General features: G+C 38.9%; 1 protein-coding gene and 1 long non-coding RNA gene across 10 annotated transcripts in view; one reads left to right on the forward strand and one right to left on the reverse strand.

Annotated features, from left to right (window-relative positions):
* PCGF5 (polycomb group ring finger 5) overlaps positions 1-14,262 on the forward strand; it is a 114,206-nt gene that overhangs the window by 54,035 nt on the left and 45,909 nt on the right. For all 9 annotated transcript variants that reach the window (XM_072971590.1, XM_072971593.1, XM_072971587.1 and 6 more), the window contains exon 3: positions 11,962-12,058. In XM_072971590.1, the coding sequence (XP_072827691.1) occupies positions 11,962-12,058 (97 nt within the window). The remainder of the gene's footprint in view (positions 1-11,961; positions 12,059-14,262) is intronic.
* Positions 1-14,262, reverse strand: part of LOC140699360 (uncharacterized) — a 49,381-nt gene that overhangs the window by 1,732 nt on the left and 33,387 nt on the right. Inside the window, exon 5 of the long non-coding RNA XR_012077491.1 lies at positions 8,788-8,834. This is a non-coding gene — a long non-coding RNA (uncharacterized lncRNA). The remainder of the gene's footprint in view (positions 1-8,787; positions 8,835-14,262) is intronic.

Genomic DNA, 14,262 nt, shown 5'->3' on the forward strand with positions numbered 1-14,262 from the left:
TTCCTTTCAGCAATTGAAATGCAGTAATCGGTAGCTTGAAAAGCATGTAGACAATGTTGGTTAGGAATTAAGAATTTTGCAAAACTGTCTTCTAGAATATAGGTGGGAGCTTTGTGGATCTTGGGGAGGGAGAGGGAGAGACGCAGGATGGGGGAGGGTGGAGATTGGCGGTTCTAAATTAAGGGATGCTCTCTCTCTGGCACCAGGGTCCTGAGAAATTTTTTGAGGTTGCTTAGAATGTATTTGCTGGTGGTTGTATAGGTTGTTGACTTAAAATGAAAGACTTTTCACTTAAACTAAGAACAAAGGACCTTTGTTCCAGCAGCTAAAATGTGCAGAACACAGTGCATTGGTTCTTAACTCTTTTGTGGTTAGAGGCCCCTTTAAGAATCTGATGATTCTTTCCTTAGAAAAAAGGGAAGGATATAGACATTGAATTCTGTAGTACAGGAAAGGAAAGCTTTCTTCTTTCTGCCCTTTCAGAGATTATGGCAGTAATCTTTTAACTAAGAATGAATTCTATGGAAGAACATTGTACTTAGTTCTTAACTTATGCAAAGAAGGGTTAATTGATAATTAAATATAGTTGATGTGACAATTAAGGGATTTGCTGCTTTTATGTAGTAATGTGTAGAAATGAAGAAATAATTTAATCATACGATGATAAAATTTAAGTACTAAAATCACTTGCTGTCTTCTGAACTAGTATTATACATACACAAGTATTTAATTAAAATTCAAGGAACTCTTGATACGTGGATGCTCAGTGTTTAACAGCCGTGTGCCACATGTGTGCGCTCAGCGCGCGGTCTCCCAGCAGCACCTGAGAGCCCGCAGCAACACGCACCTGCGGGCCTTGTCGTCCACCTGCCGAGCCTCAGTCTCGGGAGTCTGGGGAGAGGGCCAGACGTCTGTGTCTAAACGGCACCTCTTCAGGTGATTCTGTGCTGCACCGAAGTTTGAGGAGCACCCTTTGGACCAGACATTTATAATACCAGTGTCCCTTGAAGTAGGCAGTTTGTACCTTTAGTCAGACAGTAATTGGAATAAGCACTAGTCACATTAAAATAATGGCTGTTATTTGTTGAATGTTTGTCATATTTGGGGTTCGTGGGCTTTACATGTGTTGCCTTCTCTAATCTTCCCAAGCGCCCTTCTAGTCAGGTGGCGTTACTAAATCAAATGTTTGTCAGCACCTGCACTGTGCCAGTCATTACCCTGGCCAGCGGGGAGACAGCAATAAACAAGACAGACATAGTCCGCCCGCCTAGAATTTATGTGCCAATAGGAGAGACAGACAAAAAGCAAGTGAATAGTATAATTTTAGATTTGTGTGTAACACATGCTATGAAGAAAAATAAGACAGAGTAAGGTCTTGCTTGGAAGTTACCATTGAGCAGAGGCCATAACAGGAAGGAATAAGCTATGAAAAGGTTTGAGGGAAGAGTATTTCAGATGCTTCTTCCAGTGCTGTTCACAGAGACAAGGCTCAGGCAGGTTAAGTAACACAGCTGGTAAGTGCTAGAGCTGGATTCTGAATCCTGAATGTCTGACTCAGGTACGTCTTCATAATACATCATGACGTTTTCTAATTGTATTTTTTTCTTTCTGCTAGTCTGCATTTTTAAAAATTTCTCTAAGTAATATGTGAATTTTAAAATACACATATATGATAAGCCTCTTCTGTGTTTTCATGACTGTATGCCTGTCATTATATACTCAATCAGGATCTGAGTTCATTAATTCTGAAAGAATAGCCCTTACAATCAGGATATAAATTGAATTTTCTAATAATGTATTCTTTATAAAATTTTATTTTTGGAATCAAGACTTGCTTTTAGAATAATAAAGGCCTAAACAGAAATTATATATAAAGTTTATACATTTAAAGTGGATGCAAATATAATGTTGTAGGGTTGTAGTGAAAATAAGGTCATTGGTATGACTGATGTTACATGTTTCAAATATTATTTGGCAGAAACTAGTCATTCATTCATGAAAGTGATTGCAGTGTTCGTCATGATGATTCTTTTTAAGCGGGAAAGAATAATGACCGGCCTTAAACAATGTAGGTGTCATCTATTAGTGATAATGCTAAGAAGAATGGTATCAGATGTAGCTTTTAGCTTTTGAAACTATACATTAGATAGTAAAGAATGTTTCAACAGTTGAGCAAAAATTCATAGTGGCCATTAAAAGTCAAAACTAGGGAATAACAAATAAATGAAATTGTCTTCTATATTGGCTTCTGAGAATAAATTATATCTAGTTCAGAATGAGTTACAACTCATACCCAATGATGAATTGAAAAAAAAATACATACTAAAAAACAAAAGTATTCAGAATTAGAAATCGTGGTCAGTGTACAGGTGTGTATAAGACTGCAGCACAAGGGTTGAATGTACACATTATGAACAAGTGCAGACCAACCAATGTAGAAGAGAGACGATCATTTCCATTTGGATATTTTGAAGATGTTTCATAACTACTGGTGTTTTATAACATACATATTTTTACCAGACTACCATATTACATCAAAAATTCAAAAACCAGTGAACAAAGTTATATTATGTCAGAATATTCAACCACTGACATTTCTTTACTCCATTAACAGAAAATGGTCATTTTGTTTTAGAAAATGATTTAGTTTATATTGAATTAACTCATTTTAATTGTCAAGAAAGTTACTTGTAAACTCAGAATCTTTTCCCTTGCTTTAGTTGAAAATGTAGGCTGATTTCTAACTTGACTGCAGTAGTACAGCCGTAGGTCCTAAAATCACGGCTCCCTTTGCTGTTCCTAACCCTTGTGTCATCATTTATTCCACAAATATTTACCGTGCACCTTCTCCGGTACTGTTCTGGGCACCTGGGATGCATCAGGCAACATGGTAGGCAGTGAGCCATGGTGTGTATTAGCAGATGATAAAAGGAGACGGCCAGGCTGCATAAGGGGAATTGGGCCATCAGTGAGAAGGTGTTACAACATAAGTAAGCCTGTGTTCAGGGTAGGCCTCATCAGGAAGGTGGCATTTGAACAGACTTAACGGAGGTAAAGGAGTCAGCCAGTCAGATGCTGAGGGAAGAGTGTTTCGGGTGAAGGGAATGGTGAGCAAAGGCTGGAGGCAGAAGGTGCCTGGCACGTGCAGAGGTGGGCAGGGGCCAGAGTGGCTGCACAGCAGTGAGTGCCAGCATCCAGGGAGGTGATGGGGGTGGGCGGGGCCACAGACACAGCACCCAGTCCTTGTCGGGCCCTTTTCAGGATTTTGGCTCTTATAATCTGAGAGAAATGAAAACCGATTTCAGGCAGGGTATTGAGTAGAGCAATGACATGACCTGCTGTGTGTTTAACAGCATCACTCAGACTAGAGAAAATAGACCTGTGAGAGGAGGCTATTACAGTAAGCCAGGCAGGAGGTGGTGATGACTTGCACCAAGGTGGTGGGTGGTAAACGAGGTCAGATTCTGCTTATATTTTGAAGGTAGAGCCAGATTTGGTAATGAACTGTGTGTGGGTCATAAAAGAAAAAGGAGTCAAGGATATCATCAAGACGTTTGGCCAGAGAAACTTGAAGGATAGAGATGTCATCAAATTGTTTAGGAAAGGCTGAGGGTGGATGACCTGGAGGTAGTTCTTTGGAAGTTGAATGTAAGTTATGAGACGTGCACATGGAGATGTCCAGTAGGGAGCTGGACACAAGAGTCTGGAGATTATCAGCATTGATCATATCTAATCAGTGAGAGCACCGAGGGACTGAGTGCAGATGGAGAAGAGGACCGAGGCCTGAGGCCTGGGCGCTGAGGGAGGAGCCTGCCAGGTGGGAGGAGAACAAAGTGTGGGATCCCAGGAAGCAAAGCAGACACAGAGAGTCATGGAGGAGGAGGGGTCAGCTGAGCCAGCTGTGTTGAGTAAGATGGGACGGAGAAGGGGACCACCAGCTCAGCGGCGCTGAGGTCATGGATTACCTTGTTGAGCACTTTCAGTGGAGTGGTAGAGGGTAAAAGACTGAGTGGGTGTGAGAGGATGGAAATTTTAAATTTCTAAAAAAAAAAAAAAATTTTAAATTTCCTCGTTTTGATAATTGTACAATAATTATGTAAGTATTTCACATTAATGAAGGTTAAGAAAGAGCGAAAAAGAATGGGAAGAGTGGAACTAGAGAGAGTATAGGTCCATAGCTCTGCAGTGGAGCGATAGCTGACCAGGGAGGTCGGGTCAACAAAAGCTTTTTTTTTTAAAGATAAGGAAATAACATGCTGGAATGTTGATGGTGATCTTCAGTAGATCGTGAAGACTGACACAGGTGAGAGGGAGAGGCAGTGGAACGGTGTTGTTCTGAGGTCGTTGGGAGGGGATCCAGTGAACAGAGAAGAGACTGTCACTGAAAGTTCTGGAAACAGGCAGGAGCACAAAGTATAGATTCTAGTGAGGGGGTAGGTGTGGTGGTGTGAATTGTTTCCTTTTTTTTTCTTTTTCCCTTTTGTTTTCAGTAAAACAGGAAGTGAGGTCATCTGTGGAAAGTGGGGATGGGGAGGAGAAGTGGGAGTTTGAGGAGAGAGGAGAAAGTGTGAAGTATTGGTGAAGAACATAAGGACCTGGGGCCTTGAGTGTGGCTGCCTGGCAGGTGAAAGACCCACTTTTGAGGGTCATGGTCATGAATTTAAGGTGAGACACCAATCAGCATGGTGCATGTTTTTTTCCCACAGTGTTCAGCTGTAATCCTGTAGGAATGTAGAGTTGGATTCGGCCAGGGTTAATAGTGTAACTGAACAAGTGTGACGAAAGAAGAAAGAAAGAAGAGGTGAGCAGAGAAAAACAGTGTCAAGAGTATGTGTGAGGAGCGATTATTCTGAGTGATCATGGAATTTATGTTGCTAAGAGGGAGGAAGGACGTCACTGCACTCACTGAGCTACCAGACTCCCCCAACCTTGGAGTCCCACTTGACTCCATACGCCTGTCTGTGGAAGTGAGGTGACCTTTCCAGCCTTCCTGGACCTTGTAGTCCCCTGGCCTACTTGGTCTCAAGTCCGCCTACCAAGCTTCAACCCCAAGACCGTGTCCTGAGCCTGTCTGAGAAGCTCTGCAGGCTGTGCTGCCTGTTCCTCTGTCCTGCAAAACAAGAGTCAAGCATGCTCCTCAGTAGGAAGTAATGCTGTCCTTAGTGTTTTCCATGAAATTGCAACTCATGCAGGCTTCTGAAAGAAATGTGCCATGTAGAACATAAGAGAAATAGAGATGTTCATTAGTTCCTTACATATAAAACCAGGAAATACTGTCTCAGGGAAGCGAATTACAGCTCTTCTGGAAAACGTTAAAAGAAAAAATGTCAGTTTCACATGTAAATATGTATCAAAACAGCAAACTGATACCTCTTCTCTTTGCAGATGACCACAGTTTACTTATGAACTGTTAGCAGGTAACAAATTTTTCAAAGGCAAACTTTCAAATGAGTGTTATCACAAAGGGCACATAAAGAGAGTGTGCTTAAGGAAAGAAGAGAAAATACACTTCCTGGTTGACAGAGAAAAATAACACATTCAGATAATTTTAACAAAGGAAGTCAGCAATTGATCATTTTTTTTAAACTGAAGTATAGTTGATTTAGAATATTAGTTTCTAGGGTACAGTAATGTGATTCAGTTTTGTATACATATATGTATATAAACACACAGTATATATACATATATAGTTTTTCAGACTCTTCTCCATTGCAGGTTATCACAAGATATTGAATATAGTTCCCTGTGCTATACAGTAGGACTTTGTTGTATATCTATTTTTGTATATAGTGATTTGTATCTGCTAATCCCAAACTCCTAATTTATCCCTCCCCCTCACTTTCCCCTTTGGTAATCATAAGTTTGTCTTCTATGCCTGTGAGTCTCTTTCTGTTTTATTAGTAAGTTCGTTTGTATTATTTTTTAGATTCCACATATAAATGATATCATGTGTTTATCTTTGTCTGACTGACTTCACTTAGTATGATAATCTCTAGGTCCATCTATGTTGCTGCAAATGGCATTATTTCATTCTTTTTTATGGTTGAGTGATATTCCATAGATACACCACATCTTCTTTAGCATTTGATCACTTTTAATAAACAGAACATTTTAATAAACAGATCAGTAACACCACCAAGGACAAGAGAAGACTGTTATTGTTTTATTATCAGTGATAGGAAAATTGGTGCTCAAGAAGAGACATTTGTGAGGTCACTTTATGTCCTCAAAGCTAGGAAGCTAGTTCTCTGATGTATAAGAGAAGTGGGTGGACATACATTCACGACAGCAACAACAGTGGGCCTGCACCTGTTGTGAAGAGTCCTCCCACCCCGCCCCACCCACAACTTTGGAAATAAAGTAGGATAGACTTTAATGGTTAAACTATGAAGTCAACATGTAGTAGTGCTTCAGAGCGGGTATATGCAAAGTGATCAGGAAGAGACACAGCAAAGTAGCTTCTAGATAGTTGGGACTGTGCTGGAGTTGTATTAAACATACAAAGTTAAGGAAGAAGTGTATGATGGAGGAGCATTGGTCAGTCTTGGACCGTTGACCCCAGAAAAAGAATTATACATGTAAAGGTAGGCAGTTCCCATTGGGGTGAAGCAGTATGTCGTAAATAATCATGCTGGAGTTGCAAGACTATCTCTAAGGTGGACATGGCTGCAGAGGATTAATCCACAATAGACATTTCAAGTTCTGTTAACAAGATCTTCTTGTTTAAGATCACGGTCTGATGACGTTCAGTATTTACTATAATTCTTCTTGTTATGACTTTATGCTCCTCCAGCAGCCTGATTTATAATGATAACTCATATTTATTAAATATAAATTATCTGACACTTGCTTATACATTTTACATATATTATCTCAGTTAATCCTCACAAGAACCCTGTGAGATGGGTACCCTTGTTATCTCCCTTGTACAGAGACACACAAAGTGAGTAATATGCCTGATGGCAGAACTAGGGTTCAGATCCAGCTGTCTGCCACAAGATAATCTTTTATCTGTAACAGCTGTGCTGTACTACCTGGGCTTCTCATGTAAATTGGCATCATAGAGGAGAGCGCATTAATTCCATATTCTTTTGAGTATGTTTTGTCCTGTGGCAGTGATTTCCCAATGATGAGTAATAAAGTGACTTCTGGTTATGATTTGGCAGAGTGCCAAATCCTGGAATGGGCAGCCTGACTGAAGTACTAGCCAGTAAGGATTTTGTGGCCAGGATTTCCCAGTTATCTTTTGGCTGCTTCAGTGAGAGAGCTTTGCAAAGAGTCCTGGTGCTAATCTCCCAGAGATTCTGATTTAATTGGTCTGGGATGGGGCCCATGAATCTGTTCTTGTTAAGTCTCATTGGTGATTGTAGTAGCCATGTAAATTTGAGAACCATTGCTGTAGATTACACAATGACTCTTTCTCTGTTAATTTGCATAACAAGTTAGTTCAAATCGAAGACGCGGTAAAAAGAAAGATTTCACTTAGTAAGCGTTAGACAGAAGTTTAATGATGGTTGTTATGTGCTACATATAAAAATCAGTTGAAAGTACAAAATCTGCCTGAGACCAGATGGTTTTGACTTTAAGATGCGTTTCATGGTGGTTTGAATTTTAGGCCTTGAGCTCACATCCAGCCTGAGGATGGATGCTGGTCTGCTCCACTTGCCCAGGCGCTCCAGCACTGCGTCCTCCCTTGCCAAAGGGTGATGATGACAGTGCATTCTTAATCCATGCAAAGCCCTGAGCCCAGAGCCTGACATTTGGTTAGTGCTCAGTAAATGTTAGCACTTGTTGCTGTTTAAGTGTTTTTCCAACTGGGGATTATCTTTGGTGAAGCTGACTCTCTTTCTGACCCAGGTGTTTCTTGGGGCTGCAGCATCTCTCTGTAGAGTGGCTGGTGAGAATGAACACTACTTGGTTTCAACACACAGTCTTAACTGCAGACTAGGACCTTTTTAACATTCTCGGACCAGTTGAGTCAACCAGTACAGTAGTTGAGCAATTAGACAGCTTTTCATTAGATCATTAAGATAGTTTAAAAATGTGTTTTACAGCTAGTATAAACCAAATTATAAACTGAGAATCAAAGGTCAGTTTTGTAGTGATGAGTTTCTTCAGCGTTTAAGAGAAAGCAAATCCTCATTTTACTTCTTTCAGTTTCACTGAACTTGCCTGGATTTCCTCAGGTTCTCATTTGTATAAGGTTGTAATTTATTTAACAGCTTTTAAAACATGAGATATATTTTCTCGAGGTTTGTTTTTTTTTTTAAGGAATATATAAGCCACTTAAAAGGGCTATTTTGTATAAAATATTCAGTTTAAACGGAGGTCTGATTCTGCAAGTGGACTTAAGGCTCCCAAGTTAGGGGGTAAGGCATTCTTTTTCTGTATATTTTATTTATTTATTTTTTAATGAGTTTATTTACTTTTTTTTTAATGGAGGTACTGGGGATTGAACCTAAAACCTCATGTATACTAAGCACATGCTCTACCACTGGGCTATTACCTCCCCCCCCATATTATTTTAGACCTATAGATACAAAACTAGAAGAAAATATGTCATTTAGGCACGCACTGGTTAAGAAAATGGGCACTTGATTCAAATCCTGGCTTTCATCGCTTACTGGCTCCATGATTTTTGACAAATTTCTAAAGGTCTCTACTCAGTTTCTTCATCTGTAAGAGGCCTAATAATATTACCGAGTTAATAGAGTTGTAATGAATATTAAGTCATTAAATTGTGTTGAAATATATGTGGAAGCATTTGGGGCAGTGCCTGTTACATACCTTTTAATCATTAGTGATTATGATGGTGACATCCACCACCCAATCATCTGCACAGAAAAGAAAACTAGAGTTACAATATATTTTATCATCTTAAATTTTTCTCTTAAACTATTTGAAAACCTTTTTTTAACATTTTTATTGGTTTATAATCATTTTACAATGTTGTGTCAAATTCCAGTGTAGAGCACAATTTTTCAGTTATACATGAACATATATATATTCATTGTCACATTTTTTTCTCTGTGAGCTACCATAAGATCTTGTGTATATTTCCCTGTGCTATACAGTATAATCTTGTTTTTCTATTCTACAATTTTGAAATCCCGTCTATCCCTTCCCACCCTCCGCCCCTTGGCAACCACAAGTTTGTAACCTTTTTAATTGAAGATAGTTTTGAACCTTAGCCTTTAGAAAAAAAATTTAATTCTTTTAATGTAACACTTGATGTAGGAATGTTAATTCCTATGCCCTGTGGGATAGTTTGTCTGTCATGTTTACGTGGTGGTCAGATTTAGCAGAGATGCTGAAGGTGTTTTGGGGGATGGTATTTCTATATTACATTCTTTTCCTTTGTAAAGTTAAAACATTTTTTAAATTTGATAAAATCTGTGATTTCATATCAGGAAACCTGGATTTAAGTCTCTGTGCTGCCATTCATCAGGGGAGGAAGGTTGCCTGGCCTGTAAGAACCTCTTCTCCTTCATCCACAAAAGTAGAGTAAGATACTGTATCTCCAGTGTTGGTGTGAAAGATCAGTCATCTCCTGATGGGGCTTTCTGTCTCCTTCTGTTCAGCACTGTTCAGTAGAAATAACATGTGACCCACCTGTGTAAGTTTAAATTTCCTAGTACCCACATTTAAAAAAAAAAATGAAGTGAATGTTAATATATTTCATTTAATCCAGTATGTCTAAAATATTATCACTTCAGCATGTAATCAGTATAAAAATCATTAATGAGATTTTTTTTTTTGTGCTAAGTCTTTGACATCTGGTGTGTGTTTTACACTTACATCACATCTCAGCTTGAACGAGCAACATTTCAGGTGCTCAGCAGCCACATGTGGCTAGTAGCTGCCATACTGGACAGTCCAGATCTAGAATATAGATTACTATTCCCCATCAGGCATCCTCGAGCACTGGGGCTGCCTTGGCCTTACGCAGCCTTATTCTTGAAACCAGTGCCTCTCTGGATGAATGAACCTTGTATTTCTTTCTTCAGTAACTGAGATTGGTATCTTCGCCCCTGGGAGGATAGTCTCTCGCCCTTGGCCTTTTGCCTCCTGACCCAGATGAGGACTTGCCCCAGGCATGTCACGTGCCTCTCTGTTTGACCAGGGCTGGTGGACAGCCAGGAATTCCTGAACCCCCTTGAGCGTGATAAACCTTTTGAACCACAGTGATCAGAGCTTCACGGCAGGATCAGAGCCTCAAGACAGGATCAGGCTTTGTAACACCCCTTCATTCTTGCCTCTTATCTGTCCTGTTTGCCTTCTTTCCCAAATTTCAGAGACTTACCTAGTGTCCCTGGGAAAAGAGCAAATACCAGCAATCTTTTAAAGATTCAGCTTCTCTTTCCTCTACTTCAGTATGTAGAGAAAAGGCAGACCTCCCTTCCCAAACATTAACTTTCTAAAAAGACATTTAGAATATTTTGGGGGCCAAGAAATGTAGAGGACAGAAGTACTCATATCTAAGCTTTTTTATTTTAAGTTTTCTAATACTTAGAAAGTATTAGTTTTTACCATTACACAACTGTATGTAATGGTACAAAGAGGTAGAGAATATGGGATTCAGTTGTACTCATTCAGCAAAAAAAATCTACTCAGATGTTACCTTTCTAGAAAGTCTTAACCTGATCACTCATAAAAATAGGTGGCAGTCACCAGCACTCTACCTTCTTTTCTTTTGAAAACATCACTTGTTTCTAACTAAAATTCTTTGTTCACCTTCCCAAGTATAGAATATAAGCTCTGTGAGGATTTGGGCTTGATTTTGCTTGCTTCTATGTCTCCAGCTCCTGGTACAAGGCTTGGCTGTTGAGCCAATGAATAGATAAGTGAAAGGAAGTACCAAGATTCTGTTCTCTGTGTGTACTGATGATTTTTAAATTAGATGCCTGGTAGAATTCTTTGCTGACCATTGCTGTCTGACTTGGATATGTGATGTGCTTGAATTTGCAGGCCTAATCTCAGTACCAGGAATCCTAGTGTTCACTCTTGATGAGTCGTTTAGATAAACTTTTACTTCTTTTTGATAGTGTGGGGCATGAGGCGGAGGGAAAGTAGTTTGTCATGGAGTTATAAAAGGTGGGGGAGCTGGTCTGTACCAGGTGGAAACTTCAGATTTTACAGGGTTATAAAATGGAGGAGGGGTATTGGGATAGGGAATTGAATTTGAAAATTTTTATAGTTCAGGTGCTGTAAATATGTCTAAGGTTTTGGGGACAGTTGGTGGGTAAGAAGCTTAGGGAAAAAGTGGGAGAGATTTATAAACAGAAAGATTAGTGTTATTTGGAGTATTAATTTGGAGGAGATGCAAGCTATATAGGCTTGTAGTAGAAAAGCCACAAATCATATTTCCATTGTCTTTGTATGGAATCCTTATTTTAAATCTGAATTACCCTGTCAGTTTCTTAGTCGTTCTCTTGGTTCATGTCTCGAGCTTTCATACCAGCTTGATGCCCAAGCGCATCCTTTGTGCCCCATGGGACTGTGGTACCTGTGGGCACAGGCTCCTCACTCTGCAAAGGCCACAAGTTCCATTGTCACTCCTGGTTTGTCCCAGGAGCACGCTGCCAGTAAAAAGTAATCCAAACATGTTGAAAACTCTCACGTATGATTAAGAACTATTTATGTTGCATTCAAGTGCATTTTTAGGAAAAGAAGTAAATGCAGACTTAACAGTTGTTTCCTTTCCTTGTCCTGCTTCTTTAAATGAGAAAAACCTAGTGTTTTATGTAAGTGCATCAGCTTTTTATAGTAGTATGAATAAATTATTTGATTTGTGAATGCATTGAAAAACAGTAGATACACTTTTTATTTTGTGGCAGTCGGCTTTACTTCAGTTGGGTTTTTTTTATAGTGTTAAATTTTAAGGTCTTGGAAAGTTTGATTAAAGAGTAGTATTCTTTGTGTAGAAGACAATTTTTAACCTAACATCCTCTTTCTCCTCAGTCTGTAAGACTTGTATTGTCCAGCACTTTGAAGATAGCAATGATTGTCCAAGGTGTGGCAACCAGGTTCATGAGACAAACCCATTAGAAATGTTGAGGTAAGTAAATATATCTGTAGTTCAACTAACTTAGATAAATTATATAAACTCAATCCTTTTTATTATGTATCATAATGTTTGTTGGCACCTTGACTCAGTTAATATAAGTTTTATGAATTTTATGATTTTCATTTTAGAGCATTTTATTTCAGTCTATTTTATTAAAAGGAAATAAAAAGTAAGGTAGGACATATTAAATATTTAAGAAATATTTCCAAATTAAAAATTATAACTTATCTCAGGCTCTCAGAGTTACTTTACTTTGTAGGTATTTTTCAGTATTTTTTTAATTCTTATTTTTTGTTGAAATATAGTTGATTTACAATGTTAGTTTCAGGTGTACAGCAAAGCAATTCAGTTATAAATATACATACATGTATATATTTTTTTCAGATTCTTTTCCATTATAGCTCATTACAAGAATTGAATTATAGTCCCCTGTGCTATACAGTAGTGTTTTAAGATTCTACACAATACTCTATATTAGTTGAGCTATAGTGGAAAGAGGGCAGACCTACTAGTGAGGAAGACTAATCTTGGTACTTTTTAAAAAAAATTTATCATATATTCAAAAAAGAATGTACAAACATTTATGTAAAACTTAAAGAATTTTCAAAATGACTACCCTTTACCATTTACTTAATGGTATAATCATTATACCAAATAAATAGTATAAAGAAGTATAATCACATACTTTTAAAGCTGAAAGTGGTGTATAAGGTCCTAATTCAAACTCTCTTTTGAGATTAGAAATTGAAATTTATAGAAGTGACGTGACCTTGCCTAAGATCTCAGCAAATCAAGTGTCACTTCCTGGCTACAAGCCAGATGTCCACACCACTAAGCCCGTTTTCTTCTCACTGTTCCTCCTGTAGCTCGATCACAGGTCAACTGCGTGATCGCAGGGAGGTACCCACCGAAAAACAGAACTAGATATTCTCTAGAGAGCCCACGTATAACATTCATCTCTGTGTGACGTTTGTCAGTATTTATAGATCTGGATTTCCAAATCTTACATCTCAGACCTTTTTTTCCCCCCTGTTTTTGTGCCTGTAGTTGGAATAATTTGTCTACAAGTAAATGTCTGGCCCATTGGTTTTCAAAGTGTGGTCCCCATGCCATTAGTATCTTGTTAGAAATGACAGTTCCCAGGCCCCACTTTAGACCCACTGAATCAGCAGCTCTGAGAGGGGAGCCCATCTTACTAAGTACAGGCCTGCCCAGCGGCTCTGACGTCTGCTGACAGTTGGAGAACTGTTGGTCTACTGTAGTCTGGAGTCCTGAGCAAGGCTTCTGCTGGTTGGATTTATGTCAGTGCTTCTCGACTAGGGGTGATTTTGCTCCTCAGTGTACATTTAGCAGTGTCTGGGGGCATCTTTGATTATCAGGGCTGGGTGGGTGCCCCTGGCATCTAGGGTAGAGCCTGGGGATGCTGATGCTGCTGAACATCCTGCAGTTCACAGGACAGCCCCCGACCCCAACGAGCCAGCCCAGAGTGTCAGAAGTGCTGAGATCAAGAAGCCCTGGTAAATAATTCAGAGAACAGAGTTAGCTTCTCCTTTCAAATGAATTCTTTTCCTGATGCTTTTATCAAAAACTGTAACAAACAGGTGATAATTATTCCCTACTCCGTTTAAAGTGCTTGGCTATTGTGAGTAATGCTGCAGTGATCATGGGTGCATATATCTTTACAAGTTAGTGTTTTAGTTTTCTTCAGATAAATACTCAGAAGTAGAATTGCTAGATCATGTGGTAGTTCTATTTGTAATTTTTCGAGAAGCTTCCGTATTGTTTTCCATAGTGACTGCACAGTTTAATTTCCACCAACAACACACAAGGTTCCCTTTTCTTCACATCCTTGCCAATACTTGTTTCTCGTCTTTTTGGTAATGTCATTCTAATAGATGTGAGGTGCTATGTCATTATGGTTTTGATTTGCATTTCCCTCATGATTAATGATGTAGAGTGTCTTTTCATGTGCCTGTTGGCCATCTGTATGTCTTTGGAAGAATGTTTATTCCGATCATCTGCCCATTTTAAAAATCGGATTGTTTGGTTTTTTGCTATTGAATTGTATGAGTTCTTTATATATTTTGGATATTAGCCCCTTATCAGCTATTTTCAAATATTTTCTCCCATTCAACAGATGGCCTTTTTATTTTGTTGATGGCTTCCTTAACTGTGCAGATTTTTAGTATGATGTA

Source organism: Vicugna pacos, chromosome 11 (genome assembly GCF_048564905.1).
Source record: "Vicugna pacos chromosome 11, VicPac4, whole genome shotgun sequence".
Taxonomy (NCBI): Eukaryota; Metazoa; Chordata; class Mammalia; order Artiodactyla; family Camelidae; genus Vicugna; species Vicugna pacos.